This window comes from Malurus melanocephalus, unplaced genomic scaffold (assembly GCF_030028575.1).
Source record: "Malurus melanocephalus ecotype Western Australia unplaced genomic scaffold, MMel_1.1 scaffold_59, whole genome shotgun sequence".
Classification (NCBI taxonomy): Eukaryota; Metazoa; Chordata; class Aves; order Passeriformes; family Maluridae; genus Malurus; species Malurus melanocephalus.
In genome coordinates this window covers 2,611,113-2,637,498 of record NW_026623291.1, presented here as the reverse complement: position 1 = coordinate 2,637,498, position 26,386 = coordinate 2,611,113, and the positions used below count along the sequence as shown (strand labels likewise).

The 26,386-nt window shown below is 48.7% G+C and overlaps 2 protein-coding genes across 2 annotated transcripts; one reads left to right on the top strand and one right to left on the bottom strand.

Moving 5' to 3' along the window:
- Positions 1 to 291: 291 nt before the first annotated feature.
- NPBWR2 (neuropeptides B and W receptor 2) lies at positions 292 to 1,593 on the top strand. The gene has a single exon (XM_057366094.1). It carries the CDS (start codon positions 532 to 534, stop codon positions 1,528 to 1,530), a length of 999 nt encoding a protein of 332 aa, XP_057222077.1. The 5' UTR covers positions 292 to 531; the 3' UTR covers positions 1,531 to 1,593.
- Positions 1,594 to 10,741: 9,148 nt separating this feature from the next.
- OPRL1 (opioid related nociceptin receptor 1) lies at positions 10,742 to 22,925 on the bottom strand. Its single transcript, XM_057366097.1, has 3 exons — positions 22,686 to 22,925; positions 13,830 to 14,185; positions 10,742 to 13,369 (listed from the first exon to the last, which is right to left on the bottom strand). Exons 1-3 carry the CDS (start codon positions 22,910 to 22,912, stop codon positions 12,846 to 12,848), a joined length of 1,107 nt encoding a protein of 368 aa, XP_057222080.1. The 5' UTR covers positions 22,913 to 22,925; the 3' UTR covers positions 10,742 to 12,845.
- Positions 22,926 to 26,386: the final 3,461 nt, after the last annotated feature.

The following is a 26,386-nucleotide window of genomic DNA, read 5'->3' as shown; positions in this document are numbered from 1 at the left end:
ACCCTTCTGCTCCGGCACGGMAAGCGAGCGCTGTGCCAGTGAAACAGCAGCAGCCATCCCTCGGGTCCTCCAAGGGCTGTGAACAGCCAGCCAGGCACAAAACTCCCCCTTCTGCCTCCTTGTTCTTGACAGCCCCAGAAGAACTCTCACTGCAGRCAGCCGAACGGGAGCCACTCAACTCTCCCAGCAAAGAGAAACCAGAGCTCACTGGAATGCTCTCAGAAAGAAGAATTCCTTGACTTATTTAGAAAGTCGTAAGTGTCTTATTTGATTGGTTCATGGAGCCTTATGTCTTCCAAACTTTTATTTCCCGCCTTATCATTTCAAAATCTAGCTTCTCCAACGCGGGGAGAGGTAAATTAGGTGGTCCATGCAGCCTCACAACCCACCTCTGAAAATAAGTTGCATCTAAATGAGGTAACAGCTGCTTCTTACAGGAGGGGGAAAAAGACCCCAACCAAACAAAAAAACCCTCACTCTGGTCTAGTGAGGCTTTCAGTGGCATCTGAGGGTGGTCTGTGATCAACAGGCATGGGAAACAGCTCCTTTTGGGATGATCTAAATAGCTCCTGCAGCAACACAAGCAAYAGCTGCTACCTGGACAACAGCATGAGGTTCAACTTCACCCTCCAAGAGCAGGCAGCTGATTTCTATGTCATCCTGCCCGTGATCTACTCAGTGATCTGTGCTGTGGGGCTCACAGGCAACACTGCTGTCATCTATGTGATCCTCAAGGCCCCCAAGATGAAGACTGTGACCAACATGTTCATCCTGAACCTCGCTATAGCCGATGACTTGTTCACCCTCGTCCTGCCCATGAATATTGCGGAACACCTCCTCCGCTACTGGCCCTTCGGAGAAATCCTCTGCAAGGTCATYTTGTCCATAGACCACTACAATATCTTCTCCAGCATTTATTTCCTGACAGTGATGAGCATAGACAGGTACCTGGTGGTCCTGGCTACAGTCAGGTCCAAGAGGATGCCCCACCGCACGTACCGAGCTGCCAGGATTGTCAGCCTGTGCATCTGGATCCTGGTCACCATCATTGTCCTCCCTTTCATCATCTTTGCCAAYGTCTACACCGACGACCTGGAGATCAAGAGCTGTGGGCTCAACTTCCCCAAGCCTGAGAGGTTTTGGTTCAAAGCCAGCAGGATCTACACCCTCATCCTTGGCTTTGCCATCCCAGTGTCCACCATCTGYATCCTCTACACCATGATGCTCTACAAGCTGAGGAACATGCACTTGAACTCCAATGCCAGAGCCCTGGACAAAGCCAAGAAAAAAGTCACCATTATGGTCTTCATAGTCCTGGCTGTGTTCCTCTTCTGTTGGACCCCCTTCCACTTGGCCACCATCGTGGCTTTGACCACTGACTTACCCCAGACCTCCTTGGTCATTGGGATATCCTAYTTCATCACCAGCCTAAGCTATGCCAATTCATGCTTGAATCCGTTCTTRTACGCTTTCCTGGATGACAGTTTTCGGAAAAGTTTCCGGAAGTTGCTGGAATGCAGGACTTCTTGAACAGGGGATTGGGGCTGGCAGATCCCTGCCCTCCCAGGGTTTTTCAGGGACACCTCTGCAGACTGGAGGGGTGGCCARTGAATGCATAATGTCATTTCTTTTGTTTACATTTAGAGTGTGGTCTGTTTATAATCCTCATCAGCAACAGGGTTTGTCTCGTCCACCTGCAATTCTTGCATTTCCCCTCTTTGCACCTCCCAACTTCTCAGAGTTACATTTCTGTATCCTGACTTTTCCTTTTACACCCTGAGTTATGAAGGACAGAACATTTCCTTTTCAGGGGTATATCTCTGCCTCAGAGTGGTCCTTTATTGCCATCTGCTGTACAGCACAGACAGGCTGGAGACCAATTTCCAGATTAGTGCAAAGATCAGTTCTTTATCGCTGTGTAATTAGGGAGGATTGTTTAATGGAGCAGAGCTAATGAGCACTGTCAATTAAACATCAATAAAACGGACAGAGGATCAGTGTTTGGAAGAGAAAAGAAACAATTTTTGTGTCCAYATATATTCCTGTGTGTTGCAGCTTTCTTTTGATTTTGAAGGATGTCCATCTTCCACCCCACCCCAAATYTCTTCTTTTCTGACTTGTGAAATCTAGACCAAAAGGAAGATTTAAGTCTCAAAAAAAAGTATTAAAAAACATGCCATACAAATACTATGACAACTGTGGGAATTTGTGTTAAAAGTTATTTTGAGCTAATTGTTCCTGTTTAGTGTCAAATACATATTTATTTAAGAGTGAGTAATGAAATAAACCTAATGGGGGAAAAAACAGACTGGTCCTTCTTTCACAAGAGAAAATTAATGCTACTTATGCCATGTCCTTGCTATATATATTGCATTTTGCCTATTGTAAAATAAAACATGATAGATTTGTAACAAAATCAAGATTTTTTTTTTTTTAAGCCACAAGAAAAACTCCAGTGAACACTGCAGATAAAGTTCCTTCTTTAACAGATATCCTTACCCTTAACAGATAAATAGTCAAAATGCTTGAACAGAACCAGTACTTGAGTGGRAGATTCTGGAGATCAGAAACTCAATATTGAAAGCTTGGAAGGTTCATTCTCACACCCTTGAGCCCTGCAAGGTTTATATGTTACTGGTTTTAGGAAGGCTGTCTAAAATATTTCTCTCAAGCTTTCCCCGAATCCCCAGGTACCAAGCTCAGCTCTTACCAGTCCAAATTACCCAGGAAAGTGCAGGACAGGTAAAACAAAATAAGAGGAGGCTGCAGTTGCCAGCTTAAATAGGTTCTCAGAGGGTGACAGGTGTATGGAGACCCCAGTTGAGGCTGCTCAGGGCAATTCAGTGCCCTCAGCACCCCAAAATTAAAACCCCCCAATATCGCAGGATGGTAATTCCATTTTTAGAAAACTAAAAACAGATGTGTGAATACAAGATCACTCCGTTGCCTTCTCCATTTTAGAGGKGCTAACTTTGGGAGAACAGTGAAGGAGAGCACATCCTTCCGGGTGGAACTTCTCCAGGAATTTTGCTTTGCCATGGTTGCCACCTGCTGGCAAGGGSCTTCCCAGGTGGAAAAATCTCTCTSAGTGACAAAATTGACTCAAATGAAGTCTCGTCTCACAAAAGTAGCTTAGGCAGCTAAAACATGGCTGCTCATTGGCAGTGGGATTTTAGGAAATGCAATAGATTTTATTAGGTAGAAAAAAAACACCGTATTTCTTTAGATGGAAAGGAACTTCTCAGGGTGAGTCACCCACTTTCAGTACAATGACGTTGCTGGAGCTTTTTCCATTCAGTCACAGGTCATGACTGTCACAGCAGCACAGCATGGCTCAAGCAGGGTCACCCAGGGCAAATTTCCCAGCGCCGTGTCCAGTTGGGTTTGAATGTCTCCAAGGATGGGGATTCCACTGCTACTTTGGACATCTTGTGCTTCACCACTCTAACAGTGAATTCCCCTCCTATTCTTGACTGGAATTTTCCATATTTCATTTTGTGCTTCCTGCCTGTCCTGTCACTGTACATCACAGAGGAGAGTCTGGTTCCTTCTCTGCAYCCTCCATCAGGCACTTTAAAACGTTGCTGAGGGTGAGCATCCCCATCTCAGCATCTCCTTTTTGAGGCAGCATCCGTGATGTTCTCCATGTAAAACGCCTAACACACGAATGCTGGTCCCTCCCGTGGGATTCCAGGCTCCGAGGGGAGCAGGWTTGGCATTGACGGTGCTCGGGAGGGGCTGCAGCTCCCCCGGAGCCCCGAGGCGGCCGCTGTGCGGTTCAGCCCGGCGGCGCTGAGCGGCACTCTCTGCTTTCAGCTCAGCATCGCTGCCTCTCCCGCAGCCTCACTCACAGCCTGGTACCCCGCTCCTGCCTTGGCAGAGCCGCARAGCGCAGCATCCGAGGCCAGGCTGCTCCGGCTCCTCCTGGGAAAGCAGAAAACACCTCCAGGGAGACGCTTGCCCGCTCCCAGCACAAGATTCYGCCAGGGAAACCCCACACGCCAGATCATTCCTTTGGATTTCCTCCCATTGCTGGGGCTGGCTTGTCACATCAGCCCGCATCAGCTGCATCAGGAAGACTGGAAGTGGGAAATAAACCCCATTAACGATTCACTGAAAAAAAAGATTTTAAAAAATTTTAAAAAACACATAAAAAAAAAGAGCTAAACCAAACAGCCCGTCTGGGATCTGCAGGGTGGCAGGAGGCTGAACTAGGGACCCACGGGGCCTTTTCCCATCTAACCCTTTCCCAGCCAGCCATGCACTGAGCAAGGAAGTCGGCTCAGCCTCAAAGCCGGGGAAATTTCCTTCTGGGACGGTCTAGGATGTGTTGATGGGTGCAAAGCCTCCCACCAGGGAGCCCGCAGCTCCCCGGACACGGCAGGAGCTGAAGGCTTTCCGCTGGTCCTGCCCAAAGCAGCAGCAGCAGGTTCCTGCTCCGGGTAGGAATCGCCTTCCTGCTTCTGTCACAGCCAGCAGGACACACAGCCCTGGAGGATTCTGCTCCATCACCCCTGGGAGAGGGGGAGCGAGTCATTTCCCAGCCCAGAACACGAATTCGGGAGCTCRTATTCCCGCTGCAGGCTTTCATCGCAGCCATCTGAGCTAAGGGATCGGAAGCGATTGTTGCTTTTGAAGTCATTGTGGTGCGGCAATATTGGCTGTTCGGATCAATTGTCCTCATCCGGGCTGCGCTGCAGCTTGCTCTCCCGGGAAGCTCTAATCCCCYGGGTTTTAGGCAATCTCAGACTTCCTCCCTAAGGCTGGTCACGATTTTTGGGTGAGAAAAGAAATAATACCCCACTGAGAGGTGAAGGCCTGGCTCTCAGAAKCATCTTTATGGGAGAAAGATATGAATATAAAAATGAAATATGGATTGGCAAAAACTCGGACTACAGAAGATGTGAAGCAGAAGGGTCTCTAGAGGGTGCTGTTAAAATCAATCCAAGATAGAGAATTTGTCCCTTTTCTGTACAGCCTGACTTATCTGGTGAATGTGGTGGTGTGGCTGATTTGATTCTTAGACTCATTGAGCTTCTCTAAACATAATAAATCTATGATTCTATGGTATCAGGCATCCTCCAAAAAAAAAATCTTTCCAAAGGAAAACCTACTGAAAAGCCACATTGCCACATTCCCCTCCCTCCTCCTCCTTTTGACTGGAAGAGAGGAAGAGGAATTAATTTTAAGGAAAAGGCCAAGAATTGTGACAGCAAATATTGCCATCAGTTCTTGTTGACATTTGTGTTTGGTAAGTGAAGATGCAGAGGGCAGGATCAAAAACTGCCTGAATGGYTTTTAATTACAAGCCTCAACTGTTCTATTTGTTCTCACAAAAGTATTGCAATTATCTAACAAAGCTCTTGGAGTGGAATTAGACACTAGCCCRAGCTTCAAGGGCTGTTCAGTGGCTATTTTCTCTTCTAAAAAAAATTAATTTGATGTTTAGATAAATACCAGGCACTCTCCTAAGTGCCTACAGCCAAGTCTGGTGCTTCCTGGATAAACAGAGGATGGGAAGCTTTCCCCATGAGGGAATGAACAGCCTGGTGGTCACTCTGCTAAAACCCCCCACCACAGCGTTCCCTGGCTGGGGGCTCTGGGGGCTGCCACCAACATCCCATGTGAAAAAGGGGAGCTTCCTTTGAGGGTAAAATGAGCTATATTTTGCGAGTAAAACCTTTGACAGCAGRCAGCTGTCCCCATTTTCAGTGTTTCCTTTCTCTCTTTCACCAGGACTGCTGCACATCTCCATCATCTCCCCTTGCTCTGACGCTTCCCCTGCACAGCTCATGCCAGAAGTGGAAGATACCTTGGGAGTTCCTAAGGTTCAAACCATCCCCTGGACAAGACTCAACAAACTAGCTGAATAAAGAAATCAGAGAAATAAGGATTCCGTTTCATAAACTTACCCCTCAAATGAGATCAGAGACTGGTAATTAATAAAGTCAGATTTCAACGCAATGAAAAATCTCCYCTGAGACCCAGCCTGCTGCTGCTCAGCATTGATGGAAATCTTAGGGCTGTAATTAAATTTCCCTTATCYATGTGATGGACTCAGCGGGATCCTCCATGCCATGGGCACGCCCAGACTGACCAGGAGCTTGGRTGAGAAGCTGATGGCCACTGATTCATGATGGATGGGGCAGGTCAGAGCCAGCAGCTTGTAGAATCACAGAATTATAGAATGGTTTGGGTTGGAAKGSACCTTAAAGATCATCCAGCTTMATCCCCCTGCCATGGACAGGGCCATCTTCCACTAACCAGGATACTCAGAGCCCCATCCAGCCCAGTCTTGAGCTCATCCTGCATAATCCTGGTGGASAGCCCCAGGCAGAGGGGCTCAGTGGCATCCCTGGCACTCACCAGAAGAGGAAGAATTTTTTTTCCAGCCAAGAACATGCAAATTAAACYGCAGTGCAGAAGAGCCCTGGTCAGCCTTCCATTGCCACTCCCAGCCCCCAGAGGAATGCAGGGAGAAGGGTAAACACCAGCACCAGGGGCTGGGCTCTTTTTCTGCCCCTTTATGCTGAGTTCCTGGAGGCAGGTGATCATCTCCAGAAATTTTAATGGCATGAAGTTTGGACAGATGACATTTAAGGTCCCTTCCAGMSYAAMCCATTCTGTGATTCTATGATTTCCTCTGTGGTTAAGCCAAGCAAGAGCAGTGCAAGGCTGAGACGAGGGAAACTCCAAAATATGTGAGCAAATGACCTGTGCATGTGGAGAAGCTGCTATTAATGCCTAACACCGAGCAAACATGAAATAGCCAAATCACAATACGGGGYTTGTTTCACACAGAGGAAATCAAGCTGAAAAGCCATTAATCTTAATTTCATGTTGACTACAGAGCTTCTGTTTTTATTCCTCCTTACTGAATGAAATCAGCACKGCATGAGCTTTTCTTGGAGCATTCGCTGCACATGCCAGGCTGGAAACACACAGAGAAACTGATGTTTATTGAATGGACAGAGCCAGCTCAGGCTCTGCCTGGGCTCCTCTCTGTGGCCATGAAAAGGGTGATCTAATTCAGCCAAAACCAAGCTACAGGAGGATGATGATTCTTTCCATGGTTTTCTTGGAAAAAATCAATTTTCCCGCTTGATTTCCTGAAGAATCGTTCTTCATTTCACTACACTGAAAATGTGCTGTTTGGCAGTGCTGCTGCTCCAGGCTCCAGCCCTTCCTGCCTGGCTTCAGGCCCAGAGGGGAGGGAAGCAGAGATGCTCTCCCTGACCACTGCAGGAGGATCCATCAGCACCAGAGCTACATCCTCTGTCAGAAATAACATAAATAACACATCCTGGTGGAAAAACCCCTTCTGCTGCAAGAGTGGGCTGGTTGAACAGGATTTGATTTCCTCYCAGACACCCTTCCAGCAGTTCAGGATGACCAAATTCCCAAGGATCCTCCTCATGGCAAGGGGTTTGAACTAGAAGGTCTTTGAGGTCCCTTCCACCCAAACCATTCCAGGACTGTGAGATTCTGTGAATGTGAAYGTGGGAGATGTTGTCCTGCAGGGTGAAGGTGATCCCAGCTAGGGCTGGATATTATTGTGTTGTTTATAGTCCAGGAACTCTTTAGGGAGTTTTTGGGTTGCTGAAGCAGAAACTCTGAGCTGGGGGAAGGGGCTGTCTCTGTCCCCAGCACAAAATTGGCATCGCTCCTTCCCTGCAGCCAGGCGGGATCTCTCTCTCTGAGGGAGAGAGAGCAAAGTCAGTTTACGGCTCACCAGCATCATCGTTGCCAAGATACAGAACCATGTTGTTCTATTTATTGATTATTTCATTCTGCCATGCAMTCCACCCAGGCTTCAGGGTGCTGAAAGCAGGAACAAAGGGACTTTGTGAGCAGTGGGGCTCTTTGAACTGACAGCACGCTCTCCATTAGTAATCTCTTTGCTTGGAAAAAATCTTAAGAGTCCCTCTTGCAAAAGGAGCTGCGACCTTGGCACTTCTGTTACCACTCCAGGCCCTTGTCCCAAATCCCTCTCCAGTTCTCTTTAGCCCCTTTATGGACTGGAAGGGGCTCTAAGGTCTCCCCAGAGCCTTCTGTTCTCCAGGCTGAACCCCCCCAGCTCTCTCAGCCTGTTTCTGTATCTGASCTRCTCCAGCCMTCAGAGAATCTTTGTGRCCTCCTCTGGACTCTCTCCAAMARGTCCCCTTTTTCCCTTCTCTCMGWTTTTCAGCCTCCCCACCTCACAAGCAATTCTCACCACAGAGATGGAACAACTTTTCCTCCTTTCCCTCCCTCTCCAGTTGCTGCTGGATCCTGCCCTCCATCTCTCCCATCTCCGTGGTTCTCYACAGCAAAGGAGGCCAGGGAGTAAGATCTGGTGGTTCAAACAGCMCTGGGGGTGAAGGTCAGGGGTGTGAATTACCAACTGATTCTGCAAAGTCACAGCGACGCAGCTCTGCTGCTGCAGAGATTCACAGGGCAAACACAGCCTGAAGCCATGAATGCACAGCCTGGGATGTGTCCGAAGGAGATTCTCCCATTGAAGAAAGGAGAAATTTGCTTTTGCATGAATATCCACAGAAATAGCTGAGGGGAAGCACAGCAAAATGAGTGGGAGACAAGCTGGAGTTTCTCTGGCAGAGCTTTGCTGCCAGTCTGAGTCTGTCTTCTGAGCAGATATCAAAGGCTGCACCCACACCAGCTGCTGCTGGAGATCCTTTTCATTTTAAAAAAGAGGCTCTAACTATAGAGAGCAGCCACCTTCTCTATAAAGCATTGCAGGGTGAGAGGYATCCTTCTTTTCACACATTATCCTACCCAGCAATGATACCCCAAAGTATCCAGGGAGAGAGACTGGAGCCCAGAGGCAGCTCTTTCAAGAGTTAACAAATCTCCCTAGGGAGGAAAAAAAAAGGAAAAAATAATTAAACAAATCACAAAAACAAAAAAGCAAACAAACAAACACACACAAAAAAAAACCCAAAAGAAAAAAAAAACACACGAAAATATATTTCCAGATTAGCTTTTCATTAAAATCTTGACAAAACAGATGTGGTAAATGYTCAGCATCAGGCAGTGTCTCCATCAGGGCGAGTCTCGAGCTGTAAACAGGGGRTACCACAAGGGGCCAACCCAGCTTTGGTGTTTCTGCAGTTGGGGTTTCTCCCACCTGCTGGGTTTTGTGGGGGGCAGAGGCACTTGGAGCAGAGGAAAGGATTTGTGGCTCCTGTGGGCAGTGGGCTTGGGGAGGGGGATTTCAGCTGAATCCTCACCCAAACCAACCAACCCCAGTCTGCAACCCAGCAGCTCCCCAGCTCAGCTCTTCCCATGGCATAAACCCACAAAACACGGAATATTCAGAGTGGAAGGGACCCACCAGGATCAAAGTCCAACTCCTGGCCTTGCACAGAACAACCAGAACCCCACAATGTGCCTGAGGGTGTTGTCCATCCAAACCCCAGTGAAAGTGTAAGTTCTGCTCTTTATTTCTGCTGTTAGAAGTTGTAATTTATGGAGGGAGGAATGTTGTTGGCTGGGGGAGAGGAAGGGAAATGTGGCTCTTGCAAAGCCAGAGATCTGCCCAGCTTTACCAAGAGCCAGGAAGCTGCTTGGGGACAGCTCAGTCCCCAGCTCATCCATTCCTCGGCCTTTTCCAGCACTTGATTTCAGCCAACAGCAGCAGAGAGAATACTTAGTGCATAAATAAATCCCATAATACTGAATAAAGCACTTTAGTTTATGGTTTTGCTGAAAGAACTCAACCCTGGATATTTATAATTAACTGAACTAGAAGAAAAATAAAGATTTCCATTTTTTTTCTCACCAATTAACTTTTTCTTTTTTAAGAAGAAAATCACCACTGCTAATAAAAACTCCTCTCTTGATATTTACCTGCTTGGGTAGGAATATTGATCTCTGTGCAGAGARAAAGTGCTTTCCTTATTGCACATTTCACTGGCTGATCCATCTTTCCTACAGAATATGGCCTTGGCTTTATTTTCAGAGCAGTTCTGCAATTTATTGTTCTCCCAGCTCATGCTTAACCCCATAACTCCAGGGAATTGTGGGGAGAGGATGAGGGAAGGGTTTGTTTTCATCTTTCATCAGGCTTCACCTCTAACAGCAGGCAGCTGCCCTGCTGCCCTGCCTACACATCACAGCTGCCCTTTGCAAGCCCCATGGACCCAATTTCCCAGCATTTTCACACCTTCTGTTCCTCTGTTAACTACAGGAAAAGTTGCCCRTGCACCAAAAGTTCCCTGACCTCACTACAAAGGTGAAACTTCCCGATCCACTCAGTTAAATCTTTCAGATTATCATCCAAAGCACAGCAGTTTTAATTTTTCCTTTATTAAAGCACACAAGTAGCCACCTAATAGTCATTTACACTGCAGCAGTTGTAGGAATCACACTGACACAACCACTTCCAAAGGGAATTACAGAGCCAGCACTGAAGCCTTGAGCCTGTAACTCCAGAGGCACAGTACAATAAAGTTTTGCTTTCAGGTGTTTGCTGCTCTTCTTATGACAAACTTCACTGAGCATTGAACAGAATGCCTAAACACATTCACTGCAAGGGCCATGGAAATACCCAAAAGCTCGGTAAACACACATTTATTGAGTACTTGATTACGTAAGATCGTTGCAGCATGGTCATTATAACAAAGTCCATATAAAAAAAAATGCCAAACACAGGTATTTTTTTTTTCTCAGAGCACATAAATCTATTTAAAAAAAACCCAGCCAAGGACGACAAAGGGAGGGTGGCTGTGCCTCAGCCTCAGCCAGCCACTCATGAATGCTCTCCTGSTCCCTAAGGGTAAGAGCAGCCCAGGAATCAGTTCCCAGCTTCAGCCCAAACCATTCCCAGACCCCACCAGACCATYCCATGGCTGAGGGGTTGAGCAGACCCAAGGTCACTCACTGCCCAACGCTGTTATTTATCCACAAATTACATCCCACCAAACCCAATTTTTCCAAAGGCATGGATGCAGYTTGCCAGCAGCACAGCTCTCAAGGAGTTGTTCTTCACATGCCTGGGGTTTATATGAGATTTCCTGGTGAGGGCTTGGGGATTAACATCCACTACAAAGTGCTTAAAGTGCCCAGATTTCCTCCTCCCTCCAGATCGGTCAGGGGAAGTGCTAATTGCAAAGTTTGCTCTGGTATCCRTCCAGATTCCCAATCAAATGATAATCAGCATCAAAATCCTCCCAGCTTGAGCAGCTCACAAGGGATCTGGGTCCTACGCTGGAATTGCATCTATATTTTAAGCCCAGCCATGAGGGAAACAYTCTACATAGAAATATAACATCCGATTCCTTTGTACAGCATATATAAAGAACACGACAGCATTAAAATATTGGCAAATCAATACATTAAAAATACAGAATCTCATAGACCAGGGCACAAGAAGTATAATCACATGGAATCTGTACAGTCTGGAYGATGCTGCTGGTTCTCACGTTGGAATTGACCTCCCATCTCCAGGGGGAGGTTGGTGCTTTGCTCCCCCATCAGCACCACTGGCCACCATTGCCCACTGGGCTGTTGTGCTACAGGGAGAATCCCAGCCTGCTGCCCTCCCCAGCATGGAGGGCACTCGGTGGTGAAACTCTTTGGGGAAGCTTTTGTCACTGACTGAAATGACAGGACATTTCATTTTCCACAAAGCTCTGGCCTGCTCTGGGAGAGGAAAATCAGTCCGTGGTTGGCAGGAGGGGTGGTACCTGGGCAGCATTTCCCACATGCTCTCAGCAACGTGGATCTCTTTCCAGTTAAAAAAAATAATGAAACAAACCAGAGAACCACACTTTTTGTATGGTTTGTGCCCCGTTTATCCCATGTGGAGTGGGTGGGACTGGTTTAAGCTGCGTCCTCCCACCAGGAATGTCCGTGTCTTCTGGAAGAGCTGCCATTCTGACTTCTCCAAAATGGCTTTCCCCTGCACATAAATTCACGTGTCTATAGGCAACTTCATTCCTTCCTCCTCTCACTGAGGAAGATGCCCAAGGCATGCTTGGCAACGTGAAATCCTACCATGTATTTGCACTTGTTCCACTACAGACATGTATATACAGACACATTCTGTCCAGTATTACACTGGAAATACAGAGTTTAAATTAAAAAAAAAAATAGTAATAGCAGCATGTAAATGAGGAACTGTGATAATTTCCTCTGTCTTTTCTCTTCCTCCTYTTTGGAGTTACATCATCAGTTCTGACAGTCCCTTCTCCCCTCTGCTCCCCTCTGAGAGGGGGGTTTTGCTGCAGATCCCATCTGCAGGAGCTGGCKCTGTCCTCCCAAGGCAGTTTGAATTTCTCCTCCCGTCAGCTCCCTCCTCTCCCTCCCCGCATCCTTCCCTGCACGATGACTCATCCTGGAGATGATCTTGGGTTTTGTCTGATGGCTCCTGCCCGCTTTGGCTGCAGCAAAGTCTGATTTCAGCRCGATGGCACAGGAGCAAAACCCTCACACGAGCGCCTGGTGAGCCACGCGAGCTGTTAACATCYCCACTCAGGGAGGAAATAAGCAACGCAAGAGTTCACATCCTGCCCGTCTCCCAGCAGCAGAAGGGTAAGCCCCAGGAGCGATGCCTATTTTAAACCCTCGATTCCCAAACTCTCAACAATGTTTCACAGGAATCAACGGGCTGATTTCAAACACGTTCCTTAGTGCAGGATGCACTGGGATTAAAAWCACATCAGATTGGGCTGATTTTGCGTGCTCCCGCAGAATCCGGTTTTCCCAACCCCCGAAATTGTTTGGTCGGTTTCTCACCTCTCAGTTCCGAGGTCCTGCTAAAGGGCCGTTATCTGAGTCAGTTCTGACGTGGGGGTGGTCGGACTCTGCTGGGCGACAGCCGCCATGGGGATTTCCATGCCTAGTCATGCCGGATTGTTAGTCCCCTCCGAGTTCTTGCAGGCGTAGGCCACATCCTTGGCGATGCTGCACATCCTGTTGGACATCTGGAGCTCCGTCCTGAAGGCGCTGGGGAAGCAGAACTTCTTGAAGCACGCCTTGAAGTTCTCATCCAGGAAGGCGTAGAGCACGGGGTTCAGGCTGCTGTTGGCRTAGCCCAGCGCGGTGCAGAAGCAGGAGATGGCCAGCTCCAGCTCGCTCTCCGCCTTGGCGCCCAAGCACTGCACCAGCACGAAAATCTGGATGGGAGTCCAGCAGACGATGAAGACTGCCACCACCACCAGCACCATGCGGGTGATGCGCCGCAGGTTGCGGTCCTTCTCCTTGGAGCCCGAGAGCACGCGCACGTTCTTGAGCCGCCTGATCATGAGGCTGTAGCAAATGGTGATGATCAGCACGGGGATCATGAAGGAGAAGAGAAAGACGCAGATGCCAAACACCGGGTCCCAGTAGTCCACAGGGGAAGGGAGCTTAATCAGGCAATCGATCTCTGCAGGAGTGAGGAAATAAAATGGAAAGGGAGATCAGCAAATGCGGATTGAAGAAAAGCATCGGCACATTCAGATTAGTTTAGGTCAGTTAGGTTAATGGTTAGACTTGATGGTCTTAGAGGCCTTTTCCAACCTAAGATACAATTCTATGTTCAATTCCTCACGTAACAATTCTGTGTTTGATACTAGAAAATACTAATTCTGTGTTTAACACTAGAAAATACTAATTCTACGTTTAATACGAGAAATTCTAATTCTATGTTCAATACAACAAAAGCAGTAGCAGTGATACAGAGAGGCAGGGACAGAAAGGGAAGAATTAAGATGATTTTACAGCAGACACCACCCCCCACTGATGAAACTGGCACTTCCCTCCCTTGGCTCCCTGGCCTCTCCTGCCCACCAGCACGTCCCTCCTGCTGGATGCAGTTTTACTGACCGTTGTTTTCATTTACTGACCGTTGTTCTCGTTCTCCGCAGATCCCATCACCATGGCCGGGATGCCGAAGAGAGAAGCCAGTGCCCAGATGCAAACATTGACCACCTTGGCCTTGTGGGGCGTGCGGATGTCCAGGGCTTTGATGGGGTGGCAGATGGCGATGTAGCGGTCCACGCTCATCATGGTCAGCGTGAAGGTGCTGGTGAACATGTTGTAGTAGTCGATGGAGATGGCGATCTTGCACAGGACGTTGCCGAAGGGCCAGAAGCCCAGGAATGTGTCTGTTCCCTGGAAGGGCAAGGTCATCAGGCASAGGGTGTCAGCCAGAGCGAGGTTAAAGATGTAAATGTTGGTGGCTGTCTTCATCTTGGTGAATCTGAAATGCAGGAAGGAGCAATGGTTAGAGATCCACCTGACCATGATGGGTCAGACACTGAACTCTACCGAAGCAGATTCTGCTGCTATTGGAAGCATATTCTCTATTTCTTAATGAGATTGGCCACCCTCACCTTTTGACCTCCCACAGGTTTAGCAACACACAGCTGAGCCTCCTGTAGCACCACAGATGGTCCCTCCACAATCAGCTCCATGGGCAGGAAAATCATTCCCTCAGACTTCCAGTGAGAGCCACAAAACCCTGAGGCTGTCAACTCAGAGAATGTTTCTTGAAAAGTTACTTCAATAAGGTAAACTTAGGATTTCACCACCTGTGGCTTCTTTATTATAAGTATTGGTGAGAGCTTTAGCCAGTGAGCTGATTTGAAATGTGCAGGGGTAAGCCATTGATCAGCCATTTGATATGGGCTCACAGCCAGAGACCGTGGCTAATGTGAGCTGTCAGATCAGAATGGGGAACATGGCCAGCCCTGGCCAGCCAAAATCTGTTGAGGAATTAGGTAGAAATCAAAATAMCACAATGGATCTTTCTAAAGAAAGGGGTGAAGTTACAAGTCAAACTCTACTTCAAAGATTTTTTGTCATTTCAATATCACTTTTACCACACGAACTGACTGCCCAAAGAGTCACCTTGCTCTAACAGCAATCATCTTCTTTTCACACTTGGGAAATGATGCAGAGCCAGCTGTGATCACCTATCCAGGGGGACGTGCAGAGTCTGCAGAAATGGAAGCTCGACAGGGGCTCTGTCACTGACTCTAACATTTCAGCTCCACGATATTCCTCTCATGGGCAGAATAAGAGCTTAAATAGGTATAATTTTAAAAACTACAGCTCATCCATCATTTATTCTACTAATGGCTTTAGCAGAGACGTGGCCAAAGATGGCAGACAATGATGTTATTAACAGAGTGAAAGTTCATTTGAGGGTAACACTTTTACCCGTAAACTGCTGCCCTATTTTCAGATATGTGTTAGAATATTACAGGGTCTGATATGACCTAAAAAGCTCTTTTTGCCAATTTTATTCAGAACAGCAAACCCACAGCTGCCCTTCTCAGTGCTGTGCCCTCCCCTGAGGGTCTGAGCTTCTTCAGCTCTTGATAAATGATTTGAATACTTGGCAGAACATTATCACTGGCACATTCTGATCCCTGCTGGGACACATGGTGACGTGGCCAGGTTTGCAAGAGAAGCAGATAGGAGAGCCACAATCCACACTATAAAGTCTACTTTTTTACTTGCCTTGGAGCTGTAAGCTGGGCCTGTGTCAGAAGTCTGAAAGCAGCTTCAGAAAGCAAGGCAAAATGATCCCACATTTGACCCTGAAAGCCAAGGAAAGCTTTTGGAGGTGAGCACAGATGGAAACAGTGTCGGAAATGCTTTGAGATCCCTACACAAGCCTGAGTGAGGCTTTTCCCAACACAAAAATCAATCAGAGGTTCTTAGAAAGCCAGCCCAGATAAACTACATAACCAAAAGTAGTAGAAGGAAAATACCAGTGCCTTTCCTGTTGTGAAGGGATAAATGACCAAAAGCACTTTGCAAATCCAACACAACCAGGCAGCTGCCAGGGCTTTAAGCTTTGGGATTTCCTAAGGAGAATTACAACAGGCTCCACTGCCCTGAACGCTGAGGAGCATCTCAGGGTGGGCAGGTTTTCCTTTCTTGTTTGAATTCTTACTTACATCTGGCACAAAAGTGTCAAAGTACAAGGAAATGAGGTGGGTCTGGGAGCAGATCTGGGCCAGCAGAGRGGGATTAAAATGAAAAAGTGAAATCCCTGTTTTATTAGCTCTCACAAAAATAAGCATTGTCGGCTCAGGCTTTAGGAAATTATTCAGTCACCTAAGACTGCTGGCAAAAGCCTCCTTGAGGCAATGGCAGAGCCACCTTTCCTCATTCCAACACAGGACTGTCATACAATTTCCTTCAAACCATCTTCCAGTAGAGTTTAAAGCTGATTTTGCACTCCTAAAAGGCAGATAAATTAATTTACACCCAATTAATTACTTCTAAACCACTTTCTCTACATGCTGAGAGCCAACAGCCAYTGTCCCAACCAACCAATGTTCCCAAACATTTCCAGAATGTTCAGCACACACAAAAATCAATCAGTCAATCACTTCTCTGTGGATTAACCTCTGTTTCTTTTCCTCCAGAACCAAGAGTGTTCTTTTCTTTAATCTACACAAAAAATTAAACTCTCAGGCTTTAGGAGACACCTCAGTTTCCTCCCCCATGACACAGCTCTGCMGAGGATAAACCTGTGGATTCCACAGAGGACATTAGCTCCTTGCTGAGCCACTTTCTTGCACCTAGGAGGTAATTTCCTAATGGAGCATCTCCCACAGGGTGGTTCTCAGCTCTCCATCCTGCTCCCCCTTTGTCACAACAGTAATTGCTTTGCTCTGCTCTCCTGTTCTCTCGGATGCTGAAGCCTGAGAAGAAAAACACCTGGATATCAGCTCAGCACTTCCCTTCCCCCTCATTTTTGGCAAGGGGACCCTCTGGTAAGGGGAACACGCAGTCTGGGAGAGGAAATTAAGGGTTGGACATCAAGGGTAGGAGATTGAGAGTAGGAGATTGAGGGTAGGAAGGCAGACAAACCCACTGGGCTTTGAGGTCCTGTTCCTCACAAGAACAGGTTCTGCCCCTGTTCAGACCTGCTGTTTTTGCATTTTTTCCTTTTTTTCCWCCCAGCCACAGCAAGGCTGCAGGGCAGGGGCTGGAGCTAAGGACCAGCTGGCTGCAGAACCAGGGGCAGAGGGACCAGAGCAAAGCCTGCAGCCCTGCAGAACCATGGGCTTTATTTCCAGGAGCTCTCTGCCTCAGGAGCCTCTTGACTTTGACATGTGTAACTCCAGCTAATTAGGATGCAGACAGTGTTGCTCACCTTGAGCAGCTTCTCCATCCCCCCTCACACCCCGGCAGCAGTCACAGCCTTTGCCCCGGTCCCTGGACACGCACCAGGAGGCAAAACAGAGCAGAAAAGGCTCRGGGAGGATTTTTACTGAGCTGCTCCCACCCTGTGAGGGTGGAAACCAGCCCCAGTTCTCTCCCAGCTCTTCTACCAGCCTGCTCCCAGCCCCCAGGTGGTGTGAAGCTGATCTTTRATCTGGCACGTTCTGTCATGATTTGTGTCCCCACACTGCGCTCTCTGCATCGCTGCTGCTCTGATCCCCATTCCAGAGCCCCCTCAGCCTGAAACTTCTGACAACTTCAAAATGATTTATTCCTAGTGGTTCATCAAGCCCTGGAAAAAAACAAAAACCCGTGGAATTTGAGAAGGACAAATTTAAATTAGTCTGGACTCTGAGGCCAGACACTACAGCAAAAGCAGCCACCAGCACAGCACCTAAAAGCCTGTAAATTACCCAGCAAGACAGGCACTGACTAGCAGGGCTGAGTTTAGGAATCTGCAGCCAGCCAGGATGAGCACACACCTTGGGACAGATGATTTTCTTGTCCTTGAAGTCTCCCCTCTGTGTCTGGGGWGCAGCTGTGCAGAACCAGCCCCTCCCTGCCCTGCAGGTGCTCCCTGGGGACCGGTGGGGATGGAGCTGCCATGCCAAAGGAGGAGACTCCGTGCCTGCTGCTGCAAAGGCTTCAGGGGCTCACCCAGGGGCTCGCAGGGATGTTCCCATACCCCTGAGCAGATGTTTGGCCACCAGGAATGGTGCCGTGCTCTCAGGAGGGCATTCATCAGCACCCACCCTGCAGCAGGATGCTCTTACCCCTGCTCATGGGCCAGATCTGCCTCTGCTGGGTTGCTCATGTCCAAAATGCACCTGGGAATTRCCCAGTCTCTGAAAAATACTGGGAAGTCCCATGTTAAATATCACAGAATTACAGCTGCACATGGGCAACTCCCTTTCACCCATCTCACCACAGCCAGGCAGAACAAAGAGCCCTCCTGCATGCACTGGAGCTGCAGAATCTGTGTTAGCAGGGCCAGGCATGGCTACTATGAGTCATGTGGCTGAGCCCAGCTCATCTGGGCTCATGGGGGACCCAGAAATCAGARAGCTGCAGAGCTGTCCTTTGCAGCCACTATCACAGCAGGATCCCCTCCTGCTCACCTCACCCYAGCTCCACTCACTCTCCAGGGCCAAGAGCCCTTGGTGTGGGTTTCATTCCTCTATGAACTGCAATAATTTGTGTGTATTTATTTTGTTTTTCAAGGAAAAACGAAGAGGCAGATCTGGAGACAGCAAAGGTCTCAAATGGCCCCACTCGTGTCCGCTGGGTCCCCAATTCATTTCATCTCTGAGACTCATCTGGTCCAGGCTTTTCCCTTAGAAAGCTTTCTGTTAAGAAATCAGCATCTCTGAAATGTCACAATCAACTCCATTTTCCCAGTCTCATCACAGCCAGCAGCCCTCACCCCTGTTCTCATGGACTGAGGCTGTTTTCAAGCAGAACAACAGCTGGCACAGCATCCCCAGTGCAGGCAGCTCCCCTTCCTAAAGCTTCACCTGGAGGCAGAAGATGAAAATGGAGGGGCCTGACAGCCCTAATCTGCCTAAAACATTGCTTAAAATGCTCTGAAAATTGCTCTTCCATAGAGAGAGCTGAGCATCCCCAGCATTTTGTCTGAGCTGGAGGAAGGGTGATGCCTTAGGAATATTAGTTTCTAWATTTTCTTGTGGCTGTATTCTTGTACTTCTCTAGTACAGCACTAAAAACTACCGTTCTCTCATCTTTAGACAAAACAATTCCTCTCTGAGCCTGAATCCAAGGACACCTCGCTGCCTCAGAGCCCCAAAATATGGAAACAGCAGAGAATTGGGGGGAAACAAGTTTGGGGTGGCTGATATCATCACCTGAAAGTATCACTGGGGAATTGAGGCCCCATGTGTTAATAGGACAGAACCTGTAAAAGGTGAAGATCTCATGGCTCGGGGCCCATTTTGGGTGTAGCCTCAGGAGGAAGCTTTGYCTGCCCTGAATGTAGGCAAATTTAATCCTGTAGGCCTGGATTAAATTTGTCTGCTTTGATTCTCTTAACTTTGTCTGGCCTCTGTTTCAGGTGAGCCTTGTTTTAGGCATCAAGGGAGTCCTGCAGATCCCCACTCTGAGCACCACATGAGCTTGATGGAGCTGGGGATGGCACAGACTCCCTGAACCAGAAATTGCATCCTGTCCCTTCCCTGGGCTGGCAGGGATTCGGGGCCTCTGTCACACCCTAAAACCTGGGCAACAAAACATCCTCCTTCCCCTTTGCTTTCCTTCCTGAAGACAAACACCTTGGGCAAGCAGCCTTGCTTGGTCCATAGCTGAGAGGGATCTCACAGGCTGCTTTCCCCCACTCTCCTCCCAAAGCCTCTGCCAAGCTCCTGGTTTCACATTCATTAAGAAGCAGAACAGAGAATACACACAGAAGAGAGCAAACAGAAGGAGGAGGGAGGGGAGGCATCGTCTCTGCTGGCAAGGAGCTCCACGATGAGGCAGCAGAACAAAGCCACAGGCGAGGCAGGTCCCCACAATAGGCCCTTCACTGTCCAGGAAAATCGTGTTCCTGACAAGAGCCCTTCTCCATCTCACCCAATTTGTGCTGCTCAGCCCTGGAAGGGATCGACAGTCACATGATGGCTGTCTCTATAAATTAATCATTCCAAATGTTAAATCACTCCAAACATGATAGAGATGTAGGCTGGGTTCTACAACACAGGGGAAAACCTAGAGGAGGCTTTGAATTTGGACWTTTGCGTGAAATACYGGGAGATTTTAAAACTTTTCCCTCRGYGYTGCAAAGATCTCATTCAAGAGGAACAAAAAAMCCTGAGATTTCCTGATGCCTCCAACTTCCTCGAGTGCTGGTATTAGGGACTTTTTATTTCTTAACTCCTTCAAAAACAGGAAACAATTACTGCCTGTAACACTACCAGCCTTTTTCTGGAAGGTAATACACCATTCTCCTGTGGGCCGTGTAATATGGTCAAACTTGGTTATCCTTGCTGAAGAATGGAGAGAAGAAATCCCATTTCAGGGTGCACCAGAGTAGAGTGATAGGGRCAGCACAGAGGGTTTGCTGATCATTTTTTCCCATTAATGGAAGAGATTTATCCCTAAGAGCCCCAAACCCTTGTGTTGACTTACCAGCAACCAACTTCCAACCTACTGAAAACCAGATGCTATTCAAGGCATGAAACAGCAAAGCTCTAATCCGAGGAGAAAAAGCTGAGTTTGAGAAATTCATCAGCATCCTCCTTGTGCAATCTGTGCGTGGCCCGGGTCAGGAGTTTAATACTGAGTCCAATTCATCCTTGTACCTGCTCCTAAACTCAACAGACAGGGCGAGGAGAGAAGAATCCTGGGCGAGAAATCATCGAYTCAAGAAGGGTCATTTCCTTGGCTAGTGTTGATCTCCACTCAGTCCTGAGCTCCCAGGGGACACAGATGGGGACCAGCAGCTTCTACACATGCTCTAGCTCAGTTATAAACTCCCCAGCATATGCTTTTCAAGGGGACTCTCCAGGCTCACAAAGTTTTTTTTTAAAAAATCAGAGGTGAATCTTAAAAAAAGAGTCCCCAAATAGCCAAAACTATCRTTGGCTTTTTATATAAATGGATATGTATCAGAGTTTCTGAATAAAGGGAAACAGAAATGGAAAAGCCTGAGGGAGATTGCGGGTGACACCTGTCTTCAGTTTTCAATTGCTTAAAAACTGTAAAACCAGAGGGAACACAAAAAAKAATTAAACTCCAGGGGAAATTTCAGTGTTAAATCCCACTTTCTTTTCCTGAGTTCCATTTATCCAACTGGAAGGCATCAAAGTCAAAAAGGTGTGGAGAAGCAGCCAGTATTTTTCATACATAGCCATGGCACAGGTGCCCCGTGCCCAGGTCACCAGTTTGGGATGTTTGTGTCACTGGTGATGCCCAGATCCCAGCAGGATCCTGCTGTGCCCGTCCCACCAGGCCTTTGCAGACAGGGGCAAGATTTCTGCCCAGACTTCTCCTCACACACAGTGAGGATCATGCACGGGGTAAGGACACCCTTCCTCTCCTGCACACAGCCTGGAATCCCCATACAGCCATATCATCATCATCATCATCATCAAAGTTCTTCCTGCTCCCAGAGCCTCACTACTCACACACTTACACACACCCACAAACTACTCCAGTGATTGCTACTCCACTGAGCAGGAGCATGAGCTCTCCAGACATTGGACCAGTGTAGTRCAAACCTCTCTGCATCTGCAGGCTCCCTGGGGCTAATGGGATCCCCTCTCTGTGCCATGAACTCCTCGGCTCAAAGAGCAYAGACAGGCAGCYTGATGAGCAGTCACGTCACTCTGCCCTTGGAGCAGAGATTGAACCACCCTTCATCGAGCTCTGATATCAAGGACCTAATTTTGCAGCATCTCCCCCAGCCCAGTTGTATTTATTCAGGGGAAAGATGCTTTAGAAGCAGTTGGGCTCCTGGCRGGAACGWGACAATCTCATCTGTGTCTAAATACCTGCTAAACACTTKCATCTTCTGTTGGAGGATTCAGCCTGTCTTTTCTGTGCTGGCAGCRTCCACCTGCACCAGGAATCTGCTCCAAGATGTGGATAAAATGGRAGCTCCCTCTTTAACATGCAGGGTGCAGGGATCAGAAGGGGGATGCTGGAGTTTGGTATAACCACAGCCCCAAGAGCTGCACAAACTAATTCTGTATTTACAGGGCAAACAAGGTTTCTGATTCCCAGCAATAGAAGGGTTTGAAGCACAGCAGAAGCGGACAGGGACACTCAAAATGCCAACAAGTGTGCAGGGAGGAAGGAGTGGTGCATTCTCTGTGCTCTGTCCCTCTGCAAAAGTCTCCTCTGCTCTCCTGACTTCAGCACAAGACAGAGAAGTTCCCTCAACTCTGCAAAGTATCAAAGTCTGCAGGCTCCAAAGGGCTGGAAGACTCACATTCGTGATTTTTTTTTCCACTGTAAAAGTAAAAAGGAAGCTTCCCAGCAGGCTCTTTCCTTTGCAACAGGGTTCAGCTTTGGAAAGAGCCAGCTCCCAGATGGAGCAGCACCTGCAAACACAGCTGGGGTGCCGGACAAGCACAGGAAGGAGAAGTCCCATGAAGGAGCCAGCACACCCCAGCAGTGGAATGCTCTCAGAACATTGCCCTCCCCAGGGACATCCAGCTCCTTAAAAAAAAAAAAAAAAAAAAAAAAAAAAAAAAAAAAAAAAAAAAAACCCACCCCTTTTTTTTTTTAGCAGATCTGCTCGCTCCATTCCATTCTCTGGGTTAAACTTTAGGAGGCACCAGAGGGCAGCTGAAAACTGGCAGAAACCTTCATCACAGCCTAGGAAGGGGGGTAAAAAAAACCCTCAAATAAAAACAAAACAATAAAACAAATGCCACCTTGTTACCTCTAAAGCACCTCTCAACCCCCGGGAAGCGCCTGCCTGCTTTACCCGCAGCAGGGATTGAGGGAGGGAGGGTTTACCCCGTTCCCAGCTTTCCCTGGAGCCTCCCTGCGTGTCCTACCTGACGATCACATACATGACGGAGCAGTTGCCCACCAGCCCCACGATGCACACGATGGAGTAGACGACCACGATGGTGATCTTGATGCTGAGCGGCAGGAAACCGTCCCCTGTGCTGTTGTTGAACCAGTTGCTGGGCAGAAAGCTCAGGTTGAGCATGGAGGAGTCGTTCAGCAGCTTCCTCAGGTCGGGGTCTTCAAAAATATGGGCAGGGAAGAGCGGGTCCATCCTGAAGCTGCAGCCTGCGCCGGCGAGCTGGGGCGGCGAGAGACAGCTCTAAAATCTGCCGATCAAACGGGTGCCAGGGGACTGGGGCAAGGGAAGTGCGTGAGAAAGGCTGGGCAAGGGTGATTTATTACCGGCGAGAAGGATGATTTACCGCCAAGAACACAGCCCCCCTCCCCTGGGGCGCTCTGATGGGATGCAAGCCCGGGAGCCTGGCGCATCCCGAGCGCGCAGGGATCGCGCACATCCGCACAGGGCGGTGCGGGGCCGTGCGGGCGGCACACGCCATCCCTGTCCAGGGGCTGGGTGTYGGTGTTCCCACCTGCCTCTCCCATCGCTGCGGGCCGGTGAGTCCCCACTCGCGGTTCTGCGTCCCTTCCACTGCCACCCGCGCACCCCGAGAGCCGCCGCGCCTCCGGAACGATCCCCGCTCTCCGTATCGCGATAAAACAGCAGGAAAAGCCCCCAAGTTGGCAATAAAACCCCGGCCGGCTGCTTACCTGCGGCAGGTCCCTTCTAGCGCAGCTCGCAAGCAGACTCCGCTCCCCGCGGCCACATCCAGCACCCCCGGGCCGGGGGATGGGGGGGAAAACACGGGACAAAGCCCGAGCTCCGCAGGTGGAGGAGGGGAAAGGGCTGCTCTGGCAGGGAGGGATGCTGCCAGCGCAGGGGGCTGCACCCCGGAGCCCACGTTTTTAAGGAAAAGGGAGGGATGAGGGAGAGGGAGGGAGGGAGGGAGGACGGAGGGCGGCTGGGCAGAGCCAAGCTGCCGGGCTGCTCCCACTGCGTAAGAGAAAAGCGGGAGGGMGAAGGAGGAAAAGGGGAGGGGGGGTGAAATGATAAATAACCAAACGCAGCAAAGGGAAGGCGAGCCCGCACCTGCGAGACACGGGCAGCGTCCTCCCCACGCCCCGGGGGAVCTGCGGTGGCCTCCCCATCCCACCCCCGGGGGGGACCAGCACCCCACAACCTCCCCAAGCCCACCCTGCCGCACCCCCGACCCGCAGCCTACCTGGGGTGGGCTCCCTGCAGGAGATGCTGGGACGAAGGGAAGAATCGGGAAAGGCTGCCGGGGAGATCGGGATTCGGGAAGCGGATTCCTCCTTCCTCTGCAATTGTGCAACCTCAACCTGAGCGTTGCTCTAGCGCAGGAGCAGCGGAATGGGGAATCTGACCTAGAAACTGGAAAAAAAATATACAAGGGGGAATGAGAACTACGGGGAGAATTTTGTTATTATTTAGTACTCTTCTAGCAGCGTTAATTAAAGGTCATTTTGGTAACCCARACCATCCTGCACTTCACATCTCAGTTAGAGAAACCGGTATTTCAGAAGCTGCAGTGGTAAATTCCTCACCTCAAGGTGGGGTGATGTGCACAGACCCACAGGTACCTGCAGTTCCCAGTCTGCCTGTGGGACATTGACCCTCATAAACTCAGTGCCCAGGAGCTGCAGAGCCCCCCAGATAGGCCACCCCCTAAGCAGGGTGCACTGAGGACTTTGGGGTTCACCCCCAGTTTGATCCCAGATCACAGGTGGATTGACTGCTAAGAACCAGAGCCCACTGGACTGTTGTCCAGGCTGTGGCCATCTGCAGTGTTGCCCCAAATAAGCCTTTTCCCAGCATTTTGGGGAAATTTCTCAGTGTTGAGGACACAGAGACACACAGCAGGTCARATCCAATGCAGGGCACACTTGCCCAGGAGATGGAGAAAAAGAACACGAGCCCTTGGGCAGCGAATGTCTTTTGTCTTCCCAAGCTCAAAGCCAGCCCAGCACAAAGCTCCTGGGGCTCAGCAGGCAGCCAGGGCTACCCCTTTGTGCTCCAGTTCTCCTTYAATGGATGTTTGGGAATATTTAGCACAAAGGCTGCACCTTCTTCACCAGGAACACAATGCTAAGGTATGGTGCTGCACAGCAATTTTCCTGAAAGCTTCACAGGAGATCTCAGCTTTAACAGGGACAAGGGAAAAAGGCATGACCCAGAGATGCAGCCCTCCTGTGGAACAGAGCAGCCTCACTGCTTCAAAAAGTGGGGTTTTGTCAGTCCATTAATGCGAGTGTGAAATAAATATTAGACCAGATATTACCTTAATTGTTAGTGGATTGATTTCCAGAGGCTGAAGGAAGGACAGCAGTAAATCAGTGCAAGAGCTCCCAGCTGGACAGCTCAGGAGCTGACGGGAAGAGTGTTTGCAAATTCAGCTCTGCTYCTCTCTGCTGGCTGCCACCCCAACAAATGCTCTCAGCCCTTCCCACACTCCCTTTCTGTTAATGCATCGCAGCAAATACAGCAGGTTCACCTATTTATCTTGTTGTGGTTTTCTTTTTGGCCTGAGAGCTTTTTGGCCTGTCCTGTTTCAGAAAGGCTGCTGAAAGAGGGATCAGGATTGCACTCACAACCAAGATATGTGTCTAGGACAAATAGGCTTCCAAAAATTCCCCTCATCCATCCCTTTGGTTTTCCCTCAGTGTTCATCCCTGCCCTCTTTGCATGGGGTAAAAAAATACCCCGAATGTTCATGCTGCCCCTTCAGTCCCARTCCTGCTGCTTCACATGATTTAACCCCAATTATAATTCAATAATGGTGACATCTGTCCTTCCAGAACATCTCGTGGTATCTTAACACCTGCTCCTTTCAGGATGCCTGGGATGAGAGGACAATCATCTCAAGACCAGGATTGCCAGATTTCTTCCTCATCAGAAGTCCCCTGGCCACTGGGATCAAGGCTGGGAAGGAAAGCCACCTGAATTTTACCTGCATTACCCTAAAAGGACTTCTCYGATCTTATTTCTTCAAAACACTGGTCAACTCTTCATCTTGAAGATTGCTCTGCAGACAGCAAGGTAACAAACCCAATAAAGGAACGAGACAAAAATGCCATTCTTTTTCCAGGTGATGCCCAGAGAGCCTTTATGGAGCTGGAGGATCACACACCATTGGGAGGTGATGAATTTACGAAACTACAGAGMATCAACATGAGAATGAAAACACCTTTTACTAGACCTGATTTTTCCAAGCCMCATCCAACCTGGCCTTGAAAACTTTGAGGGATGGGGCAGCCACACACACCTTTACAATTTCTGCCTCCAAACTCCTGCAGCATCAGTACAGTGTCCACCAGGTGTGGATGAAAAATCCTTGATTATTTCAAGATAATCCAGTTCAAGTGCCAATAATTGCATCTTCTGCTGTTTCACCAAGTTTAACTTTACAGACCTTGTTCCTRAATGTGGAGAATTTCTGCTGATTGTGCAGAAAACAGCCCTAAGCCACCTGCATCTCATAATAGCAACAGCCCACGGGGATTTTTTTTTGTCTTTTCTTTCAGGAGGTGAAGACGTCTGCATGTCAGAGYTGTTTTGCCACCTCTAGCACTGTTTGTCAATCTGCTTAATCAAGGTCATCATGAGCAGAGAATTAATTTTGCAAGATGTGAAATCATTTTTTTCATGCAGGGAACAAGCACCTGGGCT